Below are 24,507 nucleotides of genomic sequence, written 5' to 3' on the forward strand. Positions count from 1 at the left end.
TAGAAAAATAACTTTACATGTGACTGTGCTGAAAAGTAAGTTGTTTGCTTAAACCCAGTTTACCAACAGTTCAGATACCCCTGTAGCTTGAACTTAACCATCCATGTTACATGTTCATTACTTCCTGTTCTCAAATTGTTACAAGCTTTATCACTGATGTTTTATGTTCTTGGTTTTCTTCCAAGTCATTGATAAAAATTTTAGGTGGCATAAGGCCAAGAATTAATACCTTCAGGACCTTTTTGGAAACATACCTGCTTAATAATGATTGCCCATTTACAATTATATTTTAGACATACCAGATAGCTAAGTTTTCATGCTCTTAATATATGGCATGTTAATTTTGTATCAGTCTAGATACTTAATCAAAATGCCAGGCGGCAGCAAGACAAATGCCTTAGAGAATTCTGCTTCATCAACTCTCTTACCTTTATCAACCAAATTTCAGTCAAATTAAAGTCAAGCGACTGTTCCTAATATAAAACCCTGGTCTCTACCTTTTGTTCATCACGTATTTGTTTCCTGTAAATACTGACCATATATAATTTTTGTTGATGTCATTAAGAGAGAAAGGTTTTGAGCGGCTTGCAGGATCAAACCACTCGAAAACATGTGTCTGGCTGTCTATCTGTCTATCCAAATAAAATGTTTCTTTAGCTAAATGTAAGCATTGAAGGAAAACTAATGCTGAGAAAAAAAGACTTCGTGTTTAACTTGAAGCATGAAGAGTTGCTGATTAATATTTCCTAAAAGGAGTTCTATAATAATGAAACAATTGTCCAAATAGTCAAACTTCTCAGTAGTCTCCTGGACATGTAAAACTCCCATGTCTTTTATTCCCTCAGGAATGTACAGGATGGGAAATTCATTCTGGCTGGAAAGTCTATCTTTTAAGGTTTAGTTGGTGGCAACAAGATAGTTTTTAAAGAGGGAATTGTTTTTAGACTTTATGGAAAGAGGTAATCATAGTCTGTGTGGTGAAATAGAAGAGTACAAGCTTCCCTGGTATGTGATATGCATTGTGGATACCTAACTTACCACATAAAACTAGCTTCCAGAGTAATTGGCTTAATATGCAACACAAATACATTTAGCAACAGATTGCTACCCCACCTGATACTTGACCCTTTGAGAAGGTGCCAGAGAGTCTGACCTAGAAGAGTCTCCAAAAGCAGCTTTGACAGGTTTGTTTTGGACCTCCTTTTCACAGACTCTCCCAGTGCACAAAGGTCTGTACAAGGCAAAGAGAGTCTCCTGGACATGCAGCCCCAGGAAGGCTAAAACTTGAAGCTTTCTAACTGTCCTTAGCTCTGTTGAGCTTTTCCTTGCAATTTGATCTCACTGTTCATAATCCATCATTTTCCCCTAGCATAATGGATGCAGTCCAACCTGCTGGCTAACTGCTTCGCTTCATAGGTACCTGAGATACACTCAGGATTGGGATGAAAGATTTCTTAACTGGGGAGCTATTGAAAAATAGCACAGTATAAGAAAGTTAGTCTCCTGCGGTAGCCATTTGCCCTGTCAGGCTGGCTGGTTCTGCAAATAAATGCAAATGGTTCTACAAGTGGTCATAGTACAAGCTGCTTAAAAAAATATCTTAAAGATGCACTAAATATGGGCTCTGTCCAAATACAGTGGAAGGCAGGTAATTCAACAAGCCAGTGCCAGAGACATCAGAGAGAACACTTTAATTCAGACCTAAACGCTACAATATACCAACATAGCAAGATGACTTGCAGTGAACTGTTATGGAGTCTCCCTAATGACTCTCGGAGAAACTTCCCTCTTCTCCCCAAAGTGATAAAAAAAAGTCTTGTTTAATTGTTTAAATGGAATATTGTGATTCATGAATAAAATAGCAGCTACATCTGAAGGCTGGAAGGGAAAACAAATAACGCAAGAGCAAGCAATCTGCTGCTATACCTGAGTGCCCCCAACAGGTCACAGCACAGATGAAGCAGATGACGTGCTGGTGGCAGGAAAAGAAGCTGCTAAGTAATGTATAGCTGCGCTTCTCTGCTATATCATCTGCTCTGACAACTTTGCAGAATGTATTGGCCAGTTTCTTGATATTTTGACAGGGGAATGATCAATTTTAACAGATCTCTCCTATCAGCTGCTACTGCAACTCATATCACTGCTCACTTTTTCTTTAGAAATGTTGTGGGCGTTTATATCCCTGGAATCTGAGCAAGCCTGAATGGGGGCACTCTTTTTTTTTTCACATTTCCTTGCCAGTTGGGGAAAACTTATGCGAAGGAATACCCTGTTTTGAAAATCTGCAGATGCACATCCCCATGCTGTTCAAAGGTGGTGTGGGCTTGTGCTAGGTTTTCCTGTGAGCTGTAACTTTAGGAGATATGGAAATCTAGTATTAAAAGAACACAGTGTGGACAGAAATCATTTAACATGAATTGAGGTTTTAAAGGAATTTGTATACAATACGTGTGTGTGGCAAGGGGAAAGTCCTTTTGATTTTTTTTTTTGCTTGCAATACTTGCTAGAGGAATTTTTTTTTCAAGTATATGCTACAGAATATTAATGTAAAGTCAGTCTTAAACTAATTGATATATATTTACCCATTCAGGCAAAAATAATGTTATGTGACAATTCTAATTAATCAGCTGAGTTTAGTGCAGGAAACTGTCAACTATGATCAACAAAGTGCTTCTGAAGTATTTGTGGGTCAAGATTTTTTGATAACTACACTTGGAAAAAATGTAAGTTACCTCTCAATAATTCACATCCAGTTAAAAAAGAAGAATAAATTTTCACTGAATAATTTCTCCAGTTCATAATTACTAAACCAAAGCTATTCTGTTAGTATTCTCAAATCTGTATCTTTACAAGTATACTTCCTTACAGCTCTGTGCTTTCCCACCCAGTCCTCTGGCTTCAGCAGCTACTCAATGCGAGTGATACCTACATGCATCTCTCAGTTTCTTCCCCTTTTCTGTCTAATATCTGATTTCTGTCCATCTCATTTGGCTCACCTTTTGGATTTGTCATCCCCATCCCATCGCTCTCTCTCTAAAATTGAGCTACTGCATTTAACTCCTGATCCTCTTTACACCACCTTTTTTTTATAGCTGGAACTACAAAACAAACTTTAGTGTCTTGCAATTTCATATGACCAGTGATGTGCCTCTCTTTTCTTCCTATGCTGTATCTGCTTTGAATGTCTCCTAACCGCCTTCTTCCCTGACTTCAGAGGTAATTGGAATCCATGTGAGTTCCTCAGCTTTGTCTCTCCTGCATTATCAGAACTTTATTCTCTTTGAGTTCTTGTCATTGGCAGGGCATCTCTACTTTTTTACTCCTTTTTTAACTTGTTGTCTGTGCACTAGACAAGTAAAAGTAATTTATTTTTGGTTCAACAGCTGAAATAAAAAATAGGGAGAAAGAAAGGAGAAAGTACTTGTGATCAAAACTAATTTAAAGGATATTATTTTCCTGTCAAGACCAAAACATATGTCATTTTGTGCGGGACTCAAATTTCCATTTGTTTACTTGTCTGTAACAACTATCAATGAAAAACTTGAGTGCTTCTTAAAATAGAGGAATTCTCTTCCACCCAGCTTTTATTAAATTCAGACAGAAGATTTGAACCCTGGTGTTCAGGGTCTCAGGTGGATGTAGAAGATGGGACTTCTTCCATCACTTGGATGACTTTGATCTACTTTCATGGAATATGCATGTATTCACTTTTGTGACGTGAGAAGTGGAATTCCTGGGAGACGGTATCTACTTCAGTGAATCTCAGTTGCACAATTTGCAACAGCATCAACTGAAGAGATTTCCTTGCATCAGTTACAGCCTTGGTGGTTGTTACTTGTAGGGGAGAAAGGAATGTGGATTCAAGCTCCAAGGGTCGGAAGGAACTGAATGTTTATCTCCAGCATTCAGTCTATTCAGACTGATCCCACAAATACCTGCTGGAAGATGACAAACTTCCAATAGTTTGTGAATACAGTGCCAAGCCATACACTGCGCTTAGTCCACTTTCTTCGTTGCATCATATTGCCTCTCATATATTCAGTTTGATTTCCAATACAACCTGCTCCAGTGTCCTCTCTTCTCAGTATTCTTTATTTTCTATTTTCATGCTCCTCACCTTGTGCTTTCTTTCATACCATTGTGCAAACTGAAGTCTTTCCCTTCTTTCCCCCTCTCTGCTCCAGTTTAATTTCGTCCATGAATTATGTTGCATTGGTCCAGTCAGGGGTTTCTTATCTAAATATTTTCATGAGACTGCCTTACCCAATTTTCCATGACTCTCCAAAGTCAGGCAAATTCCAGCCCTCTAGAAGGTGGTTCTCTTTCTGGTCTCCTTTGTGGTCCTCCTGTGGGAACAGGAAGGAGCTGATGCTCTGCACTTGCTCTTCCTATCCTGCCACTGGCCAGCAGAGGAGCCCAGTAACTCAGGAAAAATAAAGTAAGGGTGCTCCATGGAGAGCCATGTCAGTCCATCTCTTTTTAATCTGTATTTTAGATGACACTTTTGTAAGTATTTTTGCTGGTCCAATGAGTACTAAGGTTTTTGTACTTTAAATTGCCCAATTACATTATGGAACTAATTCTTTTTTTTTTTTTTTTTTATGTGTATAATACGTATAAATAAAGTGCTTAGTCTACATTATGGACTAATAGCCTCCACAATCTAATTTTGAAACACACAGATGGTTATTTGATTTATAGGAGCAGTAAAAACAATCTGACTCCAGAAAGTAGATTTTCTTTCCTCTGAGACCGTTACATGCAGTTAAAAGAAACAAGTAATCGAATTACCTTTCAGAGATTAGAAACTTTGGCTTTACATCTACTGTTAAACTTTTGTCCAAAGTTCCCTGTGAGGCTACTACTGAGCAGATGCTTTTAGGTGTGAGGAAAAATGGGAAAATAAAGAAAACTGTGCCCAAAGTATAAAAGCAAAATTAAAATAGCACTAGGCACGTGTGCTGTGGCAGGGGATGTTGGAAAAGATGATCTTTTAAGGTCCCTTCCAACCCAAACCATTCTATGATTCTATGATATTGAAGCATAATTTGCAAATTAAATAACATGGCAAGGAATCGCTGTGTTCACAAAGTGTATTTTGCAAGAGTTTTGTGCATCCAGGTGCATTTCAGTTTTGTCTTAGTATCTGAATCTCAATGTAACTGAAAAGACTGCAATCCGTAGTTAAACCTGTTTTATTCCTGTGTCAGCCCAGTGATTTCATTTATATCACCCTTGATTTACAACATCAAATGATTGAATTTCCACTAGTTGAAAACCCAGTACCATTCTAAGACTCAAGGAAAACCATCCCAATCTGGAAAGTGGGGAGCAGGGAATAAATGGTTACAATTATTCGGCCTCTGTGTCTATGTCATACTGTAATTTATAATAATTTATAAAAATATTTCTAAAGGCCCTGACAAGTCTTTACGAGCAAAGATTTCATGAAAGAACTTCATGATATGGTTGAAATACCATAAGTAGAGTTGGGAATTTTTTCCACTCAAAATTATATTCCATGAAAGGTATAGTTTTGGGTCAATTGAGACAATTCACAAACTGAGGAGAAAGTTTATGACAGGATGCAGTTTTCAGAGAAAAAAAATTAGAATGTTTTATGACTACCGTGTTCATATACCTTTAGCTGTTTTAGCACTAGTGATTTGGAGTAAATCATTTTTTTAAAGACTTTTTTTCCAAATAAGCATTGAAACTTATGGTTCTATGGTGAATCCGACAACTATTTACCTACCTGTATTTCTGAGGCCCTTATTACGATAGCATATAAATGCCCGACATGCTTTGCTCAAAAGCTGATTTCTAGCAGCAGTATATGGCTGGTGATTTCTGTGTAATTTTATGCCCCTCGTTACCATAGTATTTGATGTCCTCATGACTATTAATGGATTTTGCCTCTTAACGCTACAGTGAAATCAGCAAGTATCATTCTCCCTCTTTACAAGCGGGGAACTGATGAGAAGCATAGATTAAGTGACTTACGTGAAAACCACAGGAAGGCTGTTGCTGCTGCCAGGAATTGAAATCAGATGCCCTGAATGCCAGTTCAGTCAAGTTCCCCATATATTAAACTTTGTAAGAGGTTTTTCCTAAAAATAATTGGAGATATTTTTCCTACTTGTGCATGCAGAACCCTTTTACACAGGATGATTGCATCTCTAAATAGGAGGCATATTGATAATAATTGAGTAATAGACATTGTGAAATAATTTGAATGTATGGAAGAGCTAGATTAATCTTTTAATAACAGCTCTTTATGTGTTAGATATCTAGCCTAAGTTAGTTGTCTTAGCTTCAGCTATAGCACTTCCACAGGGTGATTCGTCCCATCTATCTTAGACATCACATGTCAATCAGGATAAATTCCCTACTTGGAATCTTGTTTCTTCTCATTCAACGTATTTGGAACCTATATGAGTTGTTTACGTTAGATGTTTAATTTTTGAAGAGCTAAGATTGTGTGAGGTGGTTCATAGTCTAAGTTATTTAGGTACCTAAACCTTGGTTTCAAAAATAGCTTAGGCCAGGTGACTTAGGATCAGAATTATTGGAACTGAAGCTCCCACCTATTGTGGGAGTCACCTAATCTCAGGTGTCAATATCTAGCAAATTGTCTGATCTTTCTTTATAGATAATAGAACAGGGCACTCCAGGGCTCAGTTCTTCTCATGCTAATGTACAAATCTAAAAGAGAAAAGATTAATAGCATCCTATCTCTCCTGTTAATTATAAAAGGAATCCAAGCAACCAGTGCAACTATAGGCATCATCACAGCAGAAGTCCAAACTAAATGAAATGAATCCTACTTTAAATCTCCAGTTAAGAATAAGAGGCAAAGTAAACCAGTGGTGGTTGTCTGCTGGAATATCCTTAAATATCTCATCCATACATGTGATCAAAAATACATCACGGGCTCCAAAGACATTTAAGGGCTTTTGAAAATTGACTTGCTTTAAGCATGTTGATTGCATCAGTCCTGTGTGATATGTATGGCTGTGGTACATAGGAGAAAATGCCTCTAATAGATATAATCTGTCACCATATGCAAATAGGTAATTAATAATTCATGAATAAGTGTTTTGGTCCTTTACAGGCCTTTTATAAACACACCCTTAATGTTAAGTGAGTCATTTCATTTCAGACCACTGAATAAAGCATATAAATCTGCCTATGTTATGTATGACTGTGTTATGGCAGCAAACGTGTATACGTTCTGCTACTACATGTTTTAGTTGGGTGCTGGGTTTTAAGTGAGCTAGTGTACAGGCACAAGGAAAAAGAAATTGGAAAATGACATCTTATAAATGTATCTGGACTTTGAAGGTAGAAAACAGGCTGGTAACTAGATGTCAAGATGTGCAGACATATTTAGTAGGATGTTTCTTGTCTTCAAATTGATCATTTTTTTGGCTTTTATAGTGTGAAAATCACTGATGGGAGTGCTATACTGATTTGGCATGAGTCCTGTGCTGAACCAGTATAAATTGTCGAATTTGTTGGTCAGAATACGACAGCTTTGTCCACCTTGCCAGTAAGTGGACTGGACATTCCCTTTGTTTAACTTTCTGTAACAAGACAGATTGATTCCCATCTTACCTATCTTCCATTTTTGTGTATCAAAAAAAAAAAAAAAAAAAAAGAGGAGACAGGAGGAATCTCTCCATGCCCTTTTATGCTAAGTTAATGACTGGAAAGCATATTCTTTTTTTCAGCTGAGAATTTATAATGGAAATGCTGACAGAATCTCAGCTACAGTGTCTCTGGTGTTTACCTCTGTAATGAGAAGCTGCTAACAATCCCACATCCAGCACAATGTTCCCTTTTAACGGGGTAAGACAATCACCATCCTCACCTTCAGGTCCAGACTCTACCCTGCAGAAAAATTAGGTCAGCAGAGAGTTTTGCAGCTGTGGTTACCCATATTTCTGTTCAAGGCCAACAGAACGACTCAGAGCACTCAGCAAGTATTTAGTGCAAGGATTACAAACTTTACTGAAAATTGATAGAGTCCAACATTAAATATTTATGCCATTACTCTAGGTTCGAGCATAATAATAACATAGAAAAACACCAGTTGACTTGTTGAGCCCCTGGATTCAAGGAGACTTTGCAGACATGTCTTGAACATTTCTCAAAATACTGTTATTTTCCAGATCCAAGATCCTTAATTCAGGATTTCTGGCTGTCACTCATACACTGAGTGATATTTTGAAGGCTTTCTCTCCTTTTAGATTTTGCTTTTCTTTTGAGAGGAAGTTTGTTTCGATTTTTTGTTAATTGACAAAGGTGGATACTTTCAGTTTGGTAAATTTTTTTTTTTTTTCTGTGATGCAACACTTTTGTGTCTATATATTATAGTGTTTTCAGAAGTCACGTACTATTTTTAAAAAGCCAGTGTAACGAGACAGGTTATGAGAACATTTGCAGAAGAATCTTCTTAAATGTACCCAGATAATATGCAGTGGAGCCCCTGTCTTTGTAATTTAAAATTCTTCTTTGTATGCTTCGTGTATGAGGTTTTGGTCCTAATGCTTCAGTTCTCCTTGTGGGATTTCTTTGGAGAGGGGTGCGGATTGGAGAAAGAATTTTTTTTTTGTTATCCCCCCCAAAAAAGGGAACAAGATTTTCATGAGCAGTTATGGGATAAAAGTTTATGAAGCCCTAAATACTATTGTGAGTGCTGTAACATAAAGCTCTGTTTTGTTCCTTTAGCACACCATAAAGTCATTCCGCTTGCGGAGAAAATTCATACTACTCCCTTCCTCTTTGGCCTTTTGGATTTTCCTGTTTTCTTTGGGGCTGTTAGGACCAAATGCTTTCATTTATTTCACTCTACAGTAGACCAGATTTATAGGCGAATCTGAAGCCTGGTTTACAATGGTCATATAGCCACTAGTGTGGAACTGCACCAACGCAGAACCCTAGAGTGGATGTGATTTACATGTCCACAGCATGATTTGTACTTGCTCGGCTTATCTCCGGCTGAAAGCGGGGTAAGTTAGACCAGGGAAAATTATTGCAATGGCATCCGTCATTTTAGAGTGGGCATTTTTGTCAGTGAGGATACACTGAGCATGTTATTTAATATTGCTGTGTGTCAGTGTCTCCATCATTAAAATGGAGGCATTTCCGTAGCCTTTTAGACTATCAGGATGGAACGAGATAAAAACTGCAAAAACTAAGAAAATTTCCTGGGAGACCCTGGAAAAAAACTAGACCAAACATTGAAATAAATGTATATCAGAGAATTATTTTACCATTCAGTTTCATGAAATTTATTTTTAAAATAAAGTTGGCTGGGCAATTTTTACAACCCTTTAGCTCTAAAACATTATACTGTACTTCTAGCTATAGATCCTTGAGGTTTTTTGTGGGTTTCTGTTCAATCTATATACAGCATTTATCAGTATCTGTTGTTGGACTGTATTTATGATGTTTACAATAATTTTTTTATAGCAGTATAAGAGTTCTTGAGGTTACTTACAGAAACAGTCTGCTGTTTTCTTGATTTTAATATCCCACACAATTTTCTGGTGGTGAAAATGATAGCTGCAAGTCAGAAAACGATGCGTATGATGTGAGTTGGAGTGGAGTGACAGTCCATTTAACAACACTGCAAAGTTATAGACTTTTGACAAATAACCCAAACTTAGCATCTGAGACATTAGGACGGTTGACTTGATTATGTGGGATAGATTCAAGCTCAGAGTTTGGGGGGGTGCGGGGTTGTGTGCTGTTAGAAGTTTAACACCAGTCTGTTGTGTTGTAGTACAACCGCTACCAGCGCTATGGGGCTGAGGAATGCGTGCTGCAGATGGGAGGAGTGCTGTGTCCAACTCCGGGCTGTGGAGCGGGTTTGCTTCCTGAACCAGGAGTGAGGAAAATTGTATGTGAACCAGGCAACGGAATAGGCTGTGGGGTAAGAGCATACGTTTTCCTACTAGCGGTGTGGGAAACAATTGATATTGTACGACATTAGAATAAGGGGGGAAATATTTTCTTCCTTTTCCATCAGTGACTCTGAATTGCCCTTCATACCAGAGTGGGGTACTGTAGCTCAATGAACAATTTAAATATAGCACCGTGGCTTAGGAATGATGAGTTCATCGTGTAGACTATGTCCATTCCAGAATTCGTTGCTTTATTTGGTTTAAGAAGTTGCTGAGTAGTTACAGTAAGAAATTGAACTGTGCAAATGACAATCCAAATGCGCTTTGACTTTCTTCTTCTAGCACTCAGTAAAAACGAACAGGAACTTGAGTAGACCATTCATTATTATATTAACAACTTTGTAAGTCATAGAAAAAGGAGAGAGAGAGAATGACCAGTCTGTGATACTGCAGTGACATTGCTTATGCATTTTAAGATACATGATTAAGAGAAATATAGAAATATTTTTGTTTTCTCATAAAAATTGCTTTTAAGCAGGGGGAATGCACAATTAATGGTGGATTTCTGGAAAACAAGAACAGATGACACTTGAAAATGTTTTTGCTAAGAGGTCAGATCATATAGATCAGTGATTTTTTTGGCAGTAGAAAAAACAGGTACTTTACAAGAATCAAGCTTTGGGGGAAATATGTAGAGAGAAATCTATATATAAAAGAACCTATTAAATATTAGGTCAGAGTGACTAACTGATGTTTGTAGTAAGTGTCTCTTTCCATGGTTGGTATTATTACTGAATTCCATGCAGGCTATGAGAGAAGAGAAAATATCTATATTTATAAAATTTTATCATGCTGTTGCTGTTGTCTTTCTTGTGGAAAATGCACTTTTTATTGCAGTTTTGATGTTGCCCAAACTGATGCCATGGAAGAATAATAGTTTGCCGAACTAGGAAGTCGCAGTAACTTGTCTTCTATGAGTAGGTTAGCATCTGTTGACCTTGGTAAAACTTCCTATCTGTCCAGGCAGTGGCGCATGTAAAATAGAGTACTCCCCGGACTCACTGAGCAGCCATAGGACTATAAAATAAAGCAGAAGGTGGGAAAGTAATAAGAAACAAGACTGAGTAAACAAAAAAAAATTTATCTTGCTTAAAAAAGATAAAATCACAAATAATTTTTACTCTGCTCTCTGCCTTGAAGTGATGAAAATCAAACTGTGTTTTGCAGCTTCATTCATCATCATTCTGAATCTGCAAATGCCCTGTAAATGAAGTGTACATAGCATAAAGGATTGATGTATTGCCTGGTTTAGCAAACTGCTCTGTTTCCTTTTATGGACTCTGTGCTGTGCTTGCTAGTGACCAGATCTGCAGCCTTGAGTTTAACCTCATCCTTTGTTTTGAATTATGTGATGTCTTAAACATTAGGGGGTACAATTCACTGAGGCTAAAATGAGAAGCAAGAGGCTGGTCTGTAAGCCAAATTTTGGTAACATTAAGGCCCTTCCTCAGAATCTATAGTGGAACAGGGTGAAAATAAGTGTCTTTGAATCTTTCTTTGCACTCTGACAAATGATAACCTCGAGGAAGATTTGTCACAGAAGATTTCCTGTGGTGACGGTCCTAGCACTGAAGTCAGCTGCAGGTGAGAAAGCTGGCTGAAGGTAAGGATCTGCCTGCAAGGACACCAAGACAGTTAGGAAAGCTATTTATTTCTACTCTGTTTTCTGTAGTCACTTTGAGTGTTTTCTATTCAGAAAGTTAAACTATTGTGGGTTTTTTGCCAGACAAAACCTGGCCTTTTTTAGTGTGAAGGCCTTCCACTCTTCTTTGTGGAATCCAGGAACATCCACTTCGGAGCTCTGGGTTCCCTCACAAGTGTACACAATGATTTACAAGCTCAAAGAAAGGCCCAAGATGAAGAATGTCATTTTTGTCCATCCAAATAAAGGTAGCAAAAGATGCCTTGCAATACTTACTTACACAGTGCAGGTTAGAGACACGTTCCTTGTTGAAGCTGGTAAGCAAAGAAATAAGGAAGGCAATGTGAATCTGGAGATTCTCTATGAATATCTGTGTCATCCTTTAAGCTATACTTTAAATATGTAGAGTCTCTTTTGGGGTATTTGCACCTCTGTCTTTGGGTAAAGTTTGGAGTTGATAACATATTGCTAACAGCAGAGGTTACATCTAAAATCCATGGTCTGTTATTCACCCAAAAGCCCTTGTAGAGAAATAGTTGTCTGCTGCACAGAACAAACTGATTGTTCAGATCTGAATTGCAGTATAAGGGCAGCTAACAACTATCAAGTAGATGAGGATTTTGATTAACTGATGAGATGGATCAAGGGAGGGAGGAGGGGTAGGTTTTCAAGAGAAAGTCAAGACAGTAAATGAAAAGGGTTTTCAGCAACCATTTTAGAAGAGGAGAGGCAGAAGAAGCCAAATAGAGAAAAAGCTGGCCACCAGGGACTGAAGCAAAATAAATATTCCATTATTCAGAGAGAAAACTGTGTGAGGCAGTCCCAAACATGTAAGGACTCCAACCAAATCTGAAAGAGCATTGAAAAATGAACAGGTAACTGATCCAGGCTAGGATACAGACATTTTGCCTTCCTCAGTTTCTTTCTCTGGTCTGTGAAATGAGGAACTAGAATCTCTTTTTGCAAAGTCATTGCTATCGGTGTCAAAGCTAAATGTGAGTCTCCAGGATAGTGCTCTTAATTTGCTAAAAGGGCCTTTGGGAAAGTTAAAGATGGTGGATTTTGCTTTGTCTCAGGAAATTTGGAGACAGCAATATGTGGGGCCCAGAAACAGCCTGGTAAATATCTAGACAGAACTGTACCAAAAAGGTAAAGAGAGAGGTTTAAATTTAAGCATCCCCATATGTACCCTCTGCAGTCAGGCACTGCTATCTATTCAGGCTTTCAGGCAAAGAAATAGAACAAGAAGAGAGATTTATTTTGATTTGAAAAGTAGCATGCAGATATCTTTTTAATGATTATGAGTAGTCCTCACCCAAAGCCATGTTGTGACTGACCTCACTCTTGCCTCATCTTTCATATTTTTTATCATTAGCCATAAACTTATTAATTGATTTACCAAGATACTACCATTATACACTGTTGTTCTACCTTCATTACTATGCATCAGACTTATGTTACTAACTTTTATTGCTCAGATATAAAATTTTGACATATTTAATACGAGAAAACAACAACAAAACATAGAAGACAGTACATATTGTACCAGCTGGCCTGGGTACAGGAAAAGCTGTGGTAATCAAGGCATACAAAAGCTCTATGAATAAAACATTTTTGTCTTGTTTTATATTATACTGGCATATTATTTCCTACACATTAAAGAAAAGTTTGGAGTTAAAAGCAGGTTAGAATGGAGCTTCAAAAGGGACTATACTACTTGTTTATTAAAAAGTATGCCTTGGTTTCTACACATACAGCTCATCTGTCTTGCAAAACATCCCCTGTCAATATCTTTCAGTGGGATGATAATGGACTAATGTGTGACTGCATCCCAGCCCTTGCTCCACAACAATATAAACATTTTGCAGCATGCAATACCAGTTGACCTGTCCCTTGGAATGGGGTGAGATGAGAGATCGAGGATAGTGGAGGTAGAGCTGCTGTCAGTCTTTTCCCCTTGAGTTTACTCATTCCTAGCATAGTCTATATAAGCAAGAAGAAGAATGTATTTCCAGAGATCCTCTGTCGTTTGATAATCCCTTGCTAGGACACCGGACTCTTGAAAGTTCATGGAGGTCCTGAGACCATTCTAAAGTATCCTAAGGTCTCGGCGACGATTTAAACGGTCTTAGGAACAAGCTGTCATAATGTTTTTGTGGCCCTTCATTCGCATCCCCTGATGTGAAACTCCAGTCCGCAAGTGAGTACTCAACCTTAGTGTATTAAATGTGCAATGATAAAGGAAGTTTTATAGCCTTGCAAAGGGAGCACAAAATTTGGGTTTATTTCACCTTTTTTATACCATATTTACTCTTCTGTAAGCATAATGCCGTTGAAGAACATCAAGATTTCACTAAATATGTGTTCCCTTCTAGGACAGGTGAAATTTTAAGGCTGCAGACTGCAAGAGGTCCCTGAAAAATCAATAGGTATAAATACCATGTCTTCCTTATAAATAGAATTCCTAGGCTGTTGTGTTACATAGAACAAAATCCCTAAGGCAATTTCACTCTTCCCAGCAATTTTTTCCCATTGATTTCTTCTTGCATTCTTTTTCCATGGCTAAGGAAGCACATGTCAAAAGCAATTGCAGCATATTTGTAAAATTAATAATTGTCTGCCTTTTCAGAAAGCTTAATAGAATAGACACTCTAAAATAGTTACATGAGAAGTGCAATACACATTCCTGTTGTTTGCAAAGCTCTTTTTTGTGGTTCATTATCTCCTGTTCATGCATTTCCTAGCATGCATGTTACATCTTCAGTGATGTCTTTGTTATGCACAATAACGTGCATGTAAGTGAACCCCGAATAATTGGGAAAAATATTTTGTTTTGAGGAGACAAATCTGAATTATAAAAATTCCAAGTAACAAGTTCCTATTCACTTAATTTTGATAATTCAAATGATGATTTTGTTAGTTACATGTGTCCTTCTAAACTTCTGGAGTGGGGTGGTATATTTTAGGGTTTTATGTCTTGGTTGGAGTGCTATGTGAGTGCACCTATACTGCCTCTGGAACCTGAACTAGCTCGCAAATACTATTTCAGAAGTATTTCATATATATGAAAGTGCATAATAGTTTGTAAGAGTACCCCAGTCTAGAAGTGAAAAGCAGTTTCCACATCTGGCAGTTGTAAGTCTTCTGTTGTAAAGTTCAGCTCTAATGCAATGTATTGTCATGATCAGCATGTACTTTCTTTGTGCAATTTCTATCCCTCTTGTGTCTGGTTTTGGCACGTTATTCCATATCTATTGTGTGATCAAAATGTTTGAAAGTCTAACTAACCTAAAAGACTTTATTTTCAAACAGAGATGTAGGTATAAATGTTTGGTTCAAGACATGTGCTTTGCTTCTTCATTAGCAGTACCAGGAAAATCTTGAATGTATGTAAAGATAAAATAGGCACCTTTCAAAATACTTCAAAATATAGTCAAGATGAGTAGTGGTAATTCAAAACAATCTTTGAAGATACTTGCACTGAAAAAATCTTTTTAATTTTATAATCAAATGAATAAAAGATCATGGGTGAAGAAGGGCTGCATGCACGATGATCTGAATTTTTGTCTCAGTTTTAAGATGGGAATGAAAGTTGAAGCAGGAGCAGAAATAAAAGGCTCCAAGGTTTTGAAAAGCACAGGAATAATTCAGAAAAGAAAAGACCTTGAGACCTTTATGTCATTTGCAAAACACTAAAATGGAAATAGGAGATAGCTGCTATCTAGTACCCGTAGTAAAATTGAAGGGTTACTCTTTATTATTACATTTCAGGTATCTGTCCTTGTTCCATATGTCATTAAATTTTTGCTTTTAAGAAAATTCACCAGAAAGGTATTACCATGGATAAGGTAATATCTGAAGATATTGCTGAGATTAAGAAACCAACTCACAGCAGGAGTGTTTCATAATATTGTATAAGGAGTTTTTTCAGGGGGAATGAAAATGAGACCGACATTTTCTATTATTGCTAAATGCTGAGTTGCGAGCATTGCGCCACAAGCTCTAAGCAGTAATCATGTATTGCTTTCTTCTATTGAGTGGGCACTCTAGCCTTTAGAAAGTGGAATTCCATCTTGTTGACACATTATGCTTCAGTAGCTAAGCAAGTTGTTTCATTGCTAAAATATGACAGGCTTTCTGAGGCTGACCAAAATTCTTTTTGGATTTGTGGGTTTTTTCTGGTAATGTTTTACGTGGTTTTAAATTAACTGTAAAAACGTGGGGCTTTTTAAGATGTGGTAGAATGTTGATGTTTTAATAAAATGTGTACCCCAGAATAGCACTGTACAATTAACAAGCTATGTATTGCTGTCAAGGTGCATTATTTCCATTGCCCATATCTTGAAGGGCTGCTATTCATTGATCTGGTGACTAATATGAAACTCAACTGTCAGCAGTGAGTGGATAAAGCAATCTAGAGAATGTTTCCATTATTAATAACATGGATCACATTAGTTCACAGGACTAGCAAAAGCAAAACAAATACTTTTTATACGGAGAACAAATCAATTACTTGCGCTTGGTTCAATAGGTAGAAGAATAACTGCTTTTTCCTTTACATCCCAAATCACAGACAACTAGCTAGTAGAATAATGTTAGAAAACAACATGTGAGTCTCTTCAGCACTGAGCTAGAATTGAAACTTCATTAGTTTTGTCTGCTAGATGTCCAGAATATTATGGGATGTCCCATATTATATGATCAAATTCTGTATCCCTTAATTTATGTAGGGTATGGCTTTTCCCTGATTTCTGCATCATGCATGCATCTGGAAAATGGCTGTTGTACATGCACATTGCAAATTTTATCTTGAATGTGCAGTGTCTTCAGTGGTTTGGCTTGATTTATTATTCTGTGGCTTACCTAGTAGTTCACCATTTAAAATCTGTCATATGTGTTCTGAGAAAGAAGGAGCAAGGAGGTAGAGAAAAGAGGAGTTACCTGATAAAGGGATGGAGGCTGCTGGTCTCTGTAATCTAGCACGAGACACAGATAGCAGAATAGCACTGTATTTGAGTCAGGGAAATTATATTACTGAAAACTAGGATAAAATCAAGTTCTTGCTGGTAAAGAGAAGTCAAAACTCGACACATGGACCTAGGAACTAGAGAGGATAAAACTGGTCTCTATGAATGTAAACCAGCTCAGACTAGGATTTCTAAGCCAATGTTTTGCAGAAGTAAATGGTCCCAATTTTACTAATTTGTCTGTGTCGTGGTTTAACCCCAGCCAGCAACTCAGCACCACGCAGCCGCTTCCCCCTCCCCCTCCCAGTGGGGTGAGGAGGAGGAAAGGAAAAAAAAGTAAAACTCGTGGGTTGAGATAAGAACAGTTTAATAACTGAAGTAAAATATAATACTAACAATAGTGATAATGAAATATAATAATAATAATAGTAATGAAAAGGAATATAACAAAAAAAAGGGGGGGGGGGGGGAACCCAGTGATGCACAATGCAATTGCTCACCACCGGCTGACCGATGCCAGAGCCGCGATCCACACCTCCCAGCCAACTCCCCCCAGTTTATATGCGGGGCATGATGTTCCATGGTATGGAATACCCCTTTGGCTAGTTTGGGTCAGCTGCCCCGGCTCTGCTCCCTCCCAGCTTCTTGCACACCTGCTTGCTGGCAGAGCATGGGAAACTGAAAAGTCCTTGGCTTAAGATAAGCGCTACTTAGCAACAACTAAAACATCGGAGTGTTATCAACATCATTCTCGCACTAAATCCAAAACCCAGCACTGTACCAGCTACTAAGAAGAGAGTTAACTCTGTCCCAGCCAAAACCAGGACAATATCCACCCCTTATTCTATATCATTTACGTTACGCCCAGATCCCACACTTTCTGATACATTTTCCAATTAATTACCATCACTTTTCCTGTCTTTTAATATATACATACAGATATCATTCCCGCAGTCTATGGGCCATCTCTGTCAAATGTCTGTTGAGTTCATTCAGTCCATGACTTTGAGCTCCATCTGTCGTAACGGTCTGTCCGGGCAGGAGGGATGATGCAAAGTCCGCTCAGTCGGCAGAACAGGATTGGGCTTCGGTGTGGTGCTGGATTGTTGCATGCTGAAGTCAGTCCTGGTTCCATCACTATTGCACTTCACTCAGTTTTATCAAAGTTCATTCTTAATTAGTCTAAGTAATTCTTACTGTAATATCATTAATATAGCATATAACAATTATAATAATGATGACATACAGTGGCAAGCTTATATAGCAATTAATATTATACAATTTAATCTATTGGCTGTTCTCACCTAAAATCAGATCGCCTTGAGGCACACATCGGACTTCCCTATCCTGCTACATCACCCACCAAGCGCACCCAGGTCCTTGAGCAAAAGCAATCCCACGAATGGGTTTGCCTTTGCCTGAGGCAGGAGTAACCCAGACTGTTTTTCCTAGCATATTTTTTATGTGCACTACAGGGACTTTATCCCCTTCCACAGTACGTAAAAGTTCTGATTGGGCAGGGCCAGCTCGACTGACAGATCCTCTAGTGCTGACTAACTAGGCAGCCTTTGCTAGATGTGTATCCCAATGTTTGAAGGTCCCACCACCCATTGCTCTCAATGTAGTCTTTAACAATCCATTATATCTCTTGATTTTTCCAGAGGCTGGTGCATGATAGGGGATGTGATATACCCACTCAATGCTGTGCTCTTTGGCCCAGGTATCTATGAGATTGTTTCGGAAATGGATCCCGTTGTCTGACTCAATTCTTTCTGGGGTTCCATGTCACCATAAGATTTGCTTTTCAAGGCCCAGGATAGTGTTCTGGGCGGTGGCATGGGGCACGGGATATGTTTCCAGCCATCCGGTGGTTGCTTCCACCATTGTAAGCACATGGCGCTTACCTCGACGGGTTTGTGGGAATGTGATACAGTCAATCTGCCAGGCCTCTCCATATTTGTATTTCAGCTGTCATCCTCCATACTAAAGAGTCTTTAACCTCTTGGCTTGCTTGATTGCAGCGCACATTTCACATTCATGGATAACCTGTGCGATAGTGTCCATGGTCAGGTCCACCCCTCGATCACAATCCCATCTATATGTTGAATCTCTTCCCTGATGGCCTGAGGTGTCATGGGCCCAACAAGCCAGAAATAATTCACCTTTATGCTGCCAATCCAGATCTACCTGAGTCACTTCAATCCTAGCAGCCTTGTCTACCTGTTGATTGTTTTGATGTTCTTCGGTGGCCCGGCTCTTGGGTACGTGAGCATCTACGTGACGTACTTTCACAACCAGATTCTCTAGCCAGGCAGCAATATCTTGCCACAATGGGGCAGCCCAGATGGGTTTACCTCTGCGTTGCCAGTTACTCCGCTTCCATTGCTGCAGCCACCCCCACAGAGCATTTGCCACCATCCGTGAGTCAGTACAGAGATAAAGTATTGGCCATTTTTCTCATTCAGCAATGTCTAAAGCCAGCTGGATGGCTTTCACCTCTGCAGACTGACTCGATTCACCTTCTCCTTCAGCAATTTCTGCAACTTGTCGTATAGGACTCTATACAGCCGCCTTCCACCTTCGCTGCTTTCCTACAATGTGACAGGACCCATCAGTGAACAGGGCATATTGCCTCTCATTTTCTGGCAGTTTATTATACAATGGTGCCTCTTCAGCATGCTTTACCTCCTCCTCTGGTGATATTCCAACTTTTTTGCCTTCTGGCCAGTCCGTGATTACTTCTAGAATTCCTGGGTGACTGGCGTTTCCTGTTTGACTTCGTTGTGTGATCAGTGCAACCCACTTACTCCACGTAGCATCAGTTGCATGATGTGTAGAAGGGACCTTCCCTTTGAACATCCAGCCCAGCACAGGCAGTCGGGGTGCTAACAGGAGCTGTGTTTCAGTGCCAACCACTTCTGAAGCAGCTCAAACTCCTTCATATGCTGCTAATATCTCCTTTTCAGTTGGAGTGTAGCGGGCCTTGGATCCTTGATATCCCCGACTCCAAAACCCTAGAGGTCACCCTCAGATCTCCCCAGGTGCTTTCTGCCAGAGACTCCAGGTAGGGCCATTCTCCCTGGCTGTGGCGTAGAGAACATTTTTAACATCTGGTCCTGCCCAGACTGGCCCAAGGGCTACTGCATGAACTATCTCCCGTTTAATCTGTTCAAAGGCTTGTCTTGCTCAGGGCCCCATTTAAAATCATTCTTCTTCGGGGTCACTTGATAGAGAGGGCTTACAATCAGACTATAATTTGTAATATGCATTCTCCAAAAATCCACAACACCTAAGAAAGCTTGCATTTCCTGTTCACTAGTCAGTGGAGACATAGCTGCTATTTTGTTGATCACATCCATTGGGATGTGACGACGTCCATCTTGCCATTTTATTCCTAAAAACTGAATCTCCTGTGCTGGTCCCTTCACCTTACTCTGTTTTATACAAAACCAGCTTTCAGAAGGATTTGGATTATTTTCTTCCTTTTCTCAAAAACTTCTTCTGCTGTGTTGCCCCATACAATGATGTCATCAATGTATTGCAGGTGTTCTGGAGCTCCACCCTTTTCCAGTCCATTTTGGATTAGTCCATGGCAAATGGTGGGGCTGTGTTTCCACCCCTGGGGCAGTCGATTCCAGGTGTACTGGACGCCCCTCCAAGTGAAAGCAAACTGTGGCCGGCACTCTGCTGCCAAAGGGATTGAGAAACATGTATTAGTGATATCAGTTGTGGCGTACCACTTGGCTGCTTTTGACTCCAGTTCATATTGAAGTTCTAACGTGTCTGGCATGGCGGCACTCAGTGGCAGTGTGACTTCATTCAGGCCGTGATAGTCTACTGTTAGTCTCCATTCTCCATTAGACTTTTGCACTGGCCGTATGGGGCTGTTAAAGGGTGAGTGAGTCCTGCTGATCACTCCTTGGCTCTCCAGTCGACGAATCAGCGTATGGATGGGAATCAGGGAGTCTCGGTTGGTGTGATATTGCCATTGGTGCACCCTTGTGGTAGTGATTGGCACCTGTTGTTCTTCAACCCTCAGCAACCCCAGAACAGAAGGGTCCTCAGAGAGTCCAGGCAAGGTGGACAACTGTTCAATTCCCTCCATCTCCAAGGCAGCTATACCAAAGGCCCACCGGTACCCCTTTTGGTCCTTGAAATACCCTCTCCTGAGATAATCTATGCCAAGGATGCATGGGGCCTCTGGGCCAGTCACAGTGGGGTGTTTTTGCCACTCATTCCCAGTTAGGCTTATTTCAGCCTCCAATACAGTTAGCTGTTGTGATCCCCCTGTCGCCCCAGAAATACAAATGGGTTCTAACCCGTCATAATTTGATAGCATTAGAGTACACTGTGCACCGGTGTCTACTAGAGCTTTATACTCCTGTGGGTCTGATGTGCCAGGCCATCGGATCCACACAGTCCAGTAAACCCGGTTGTCCCTCTCCTCCGCCTGGCTGGAGGCAGGGCCCCTCTAGTCCTGGTCATAGGATTCTTCACTCACTTTTTGTAAAAATGGATTAGAATTCCTTTTCATAGAATCAGGAGTAAGATGAGCCCTTCTACTCTGTTGGCCACACCGCTCGCAGTGCTCACTGGAGGCTGAAGCAACCATTTTCCTGGAAGAACCCTCATTTGTGTTTGTTTTTCCTCACAATTCACGTACCCGTGCATCTAGGACTGAGGTAGGTTTTCCATCCCACTTCCTCATATCCTCTCCGTGGTCAAGCAGGTAAAACCACAGGGTACCCCGTGGTATATACCTTCTATATTCTCTCTCTTGCCCAGAGGAATGCTCATTCCTAATAGCTGAGGTATTGGTCCGTACAGGTGGGCGGCCAAACTTATCCTCAAATCGCTGGAACTCTTGGGACCATTTCTCGACTAGTATGTCTGGCAGTTTCTCCACAGCCGCGACGAGGGAGGAAGTGAGACTTTCTTCGTATTGCCGAAGTCGGCGAGCCAATTCATCTACTGTTGGTCCTTCCTCGTCTTTCCAGTCCATTACTGCCAATTCATTGGCATACGATGATGGTGCACTTTGTACAATTTTCCGCCACATGGGTCATGCACATTGGACTTCATCTGGATCTGTGGGTAACCGCCCATCATCTGGGTCATAATAAACCATCTCCCGCATGGCTAATTCCCTCAGGTGCTGGATACCTTTCTCCATGGTGGTCCACTTGCCTGGGTGACATACAACATCTTCCTTGAAGGGGTACCTTTCCCTCACGCCCGATAGAAGTCGTCTCCAGAGGCTGAGGGCTTGAGTCTTTTTTCCAATCGCCTTGTCAATGCCCCCTTCCCTAGAAAGGGATCCCAACTGCTTGGCTTCCTTACCCTCTAATTCCAAGCTACTTGCCCCATTATCCCAGCACTGGAGCAGCCAGGTGATAATGTGCTCGCCTGGATGACGGCTGAAGTCTTTTCGCATATCTCGCAGCTCACTTGGGGATAGGGATCGGGTGATTATCTCTGGTTCTGCCTCTTCCTCCTGTTCTCACGATGACCCTGGTTCACCTTCATCCTTCGCTAAGCGAACTGATTTTTTTGTATATTTCTTCTTCTGTATAGGGGCGATTGATATTGGCACCGGTTGATTCTCTAGTTCAGCTGCATCATCCATCACCAAGGTTTGAATAGCCACACTGCTTGTCGCTGGAGTTTGAGTAGCCACAGTCCCTGTCGCCAGAATTTGAGTAGCCGCAGTACCTATTGCCAGAGTTTGAGCAGCTGCAGTGCCTGTCACCAGGGCTGGAGTAGCTGCAGTCATGGGAGCTGATCTCTGGGTGGTATTTTTAAATAGTTGTTTAACCCTAGGCAAGATCTGAATCACATTCAGGAACAGGCTGATTCCTAGCAATAGGACCATGCTGAGTTCAACATCCCAAGGATATTCAAAATTTATAAACTCCTCCAATGCTATTGTAATTAACCTGGCAGAGAAAGGGAAGATGTGGGAAGATATCTCCCCAATAGGTTGGCTCCCCGAGGAGAAAAGGTAGAAAGTGCAATTATTAATATTCTCTAGGAGATAGCACCCGAAGTACAGAGATCTCTCCTCCATAGATTAGCTCCCAGAGGAGAAAAGGTAAAAGGTACAATTATTAATAGTCTCCCATAGGCGGCTCCCTAAGTACAGAGGTGACAACAATGCTGAGTACTAACACCCGATTAGTTTCACAGCCTGCACTTCTATCATATCATAAACCAGTGTTACAAACACAACAACGTGATAACTCTAGCCCGGTTCCCACCGATGATAAACAGCACAACAGGGAGCATATACTGCAAGTAGGGCATTACATAACGTAACTTCAAGAACCACAACACCAACTTTGAGAGCAAAAGAATCCACATTGTAACCAGTAACTGTCAAACCAATACAATGAATACTTATAACAAGTTTGTTTTAACACACTCTGATCAGATCCGTCATTATCTCAACCCTTCCTTGCCCCACGTTGGGCACCAAAAAGGCTGTCGTGGTTTAACCCCAGCCAGCAACTAAGCACCATGCAGCCGCTTCCCCCTCCTCCCTCCCAGTGGGGTGAGGAGGAGGAAAGGAAAAAAAGTAAAACTCGTGGGTTGAGATAAGAACAGTTTAATAACTGAAGTAAAATATAATACTAACAATAGTAATAATGAAATATAATAATAATAATAGTAATGAAAAGGAATATAACAAAAAAAGGAGGGGGGGGGAGGAAAAAACCCAGTGATGCACAATGCAATTGCTCACCACCGGCTGACCGATGCCAGAGCCGCAATCCGCACCTCCCAGCCAGCTCCCCCCTGTTCATAGACTGGGCATGATGTTCCATGGTATGGAATACCCCTTTGGCTAGTTCGGGTCAGCTGCCCCGGCTCTGCTCCCTCCCAGCTTCTTGCACACCTGCTTGCTGGCAGAGCATGGGAAACTGAAAAGTCCTTGGCTTAAGACAAGCGCTACTTAGCAACAACTAAAACCTCAGTGTGTTATCAACAGTATTCTCACACTAAATCCAAAACACAGCACTGTACCAGCTACTAAGAGAGTTAACTCTGTCCCAGCCAAAACCAGGACAGTCTGAAATAGGAATGGGCTAAAATTGCAAGCATGTGAGACCCATTTGAAATTGGGGGCTGAGATAAAATAGGAGTCGGGTTTAAAATCACATTAGTAGTTGATTTTAGCATTTATCAACTAAATCTTAGTCCTTGTAAACTGCTAGATCAAACAGTCCCCTGGAAGGGGGCTAGGGATTTTCATATTAGAGATACCAAACACTCAACTTTGTCACTCACTCAATATTCAGATTCCAGAGCTGAAGCTACCTGGGCTTCAAATTTCTTCACCTGTGGAAAGAGAAGAACATTTTACAGTAGCTGAAATGCAAAAATGTGCACAATTTAAAATATCCACAGCTTACTGTAAATTGATTTTCGCACATAGACTTGAAAAACAGCTCCAAAAAAAGTACCTTCTCTGGTCGACTGTGATTCTTTTTCTTAGGTACCCATTGAGTATATTATACTCTGATGCTCAGGTCAGGATGCAATTGATCACCAACTTTGAAGGAGAAGTCAAAATTTTCTCTCAGGTCTCATTGGCAGGGACTTGACATTCTGTGCCAAAGTTGGTGGATGAGCTACATACCATCTCCAGGAATTTTGGGGACATTTCTCACCTAGAAATTCCTTGTTATTGCAAAAGTCTCAGGCTTTGATGACATCTTTGTCTATTTTGGTCTATGCCTGTGGCACACTACAGCTTAGTCTCTTGATGACTGAAGTGCTCTTGTCTAATTAAAATAATTGGGCTCCATGTAGCAGTATCTGGGTGATATTTAATGGCTTATGATGCTCAGGAGATTATATTAGATGAACTCGTAATTCTGTCAAGCCTTAAATATAATGGAAGTTTATGACTGAAGAGGACTTGGAA

The 24,507-nt window shown here is 40.1% G+C and overlaps 1 protein-coding gene across 1 annotated transcript in view; it reads left to right on the plus strand.

Moving 5' to 3' along the window:
* The window catches only part of PRKN (parkin RBR E3 ubiquitin protein ligase), a 652,406-nt gene that overhangs the window by 509,879 nt on the left and 118,020 nt on the right, over positions 1 to 24,507 (plus strand). The window contains exon 9 of the mRNA XM_050893232.1: positions 9,791 to 9,940. Coding sequence (XP_050749189.1) covers positions 9,791 to 9,940 — 150 coding nt within the window. The remainder of the gene's footprint in view (positions 1 to 9,790; positions 9,941 to 24,507) is intronic.

The sequence above is a fragment of the Gymnogyps californianus genome, chromosome 3 (genome assembly GCF_018139145.2).
Source record: "Gymnogyps californianus isolate 813 chromosome 3, ASM1813914v2, whole genome shotgun sequence".
NCBI lineage: Eukaryota > Metazoa > Chordata > Aves > Accipitriformes > Cathartidae > Gymnogyps > Gymnogyps californianus.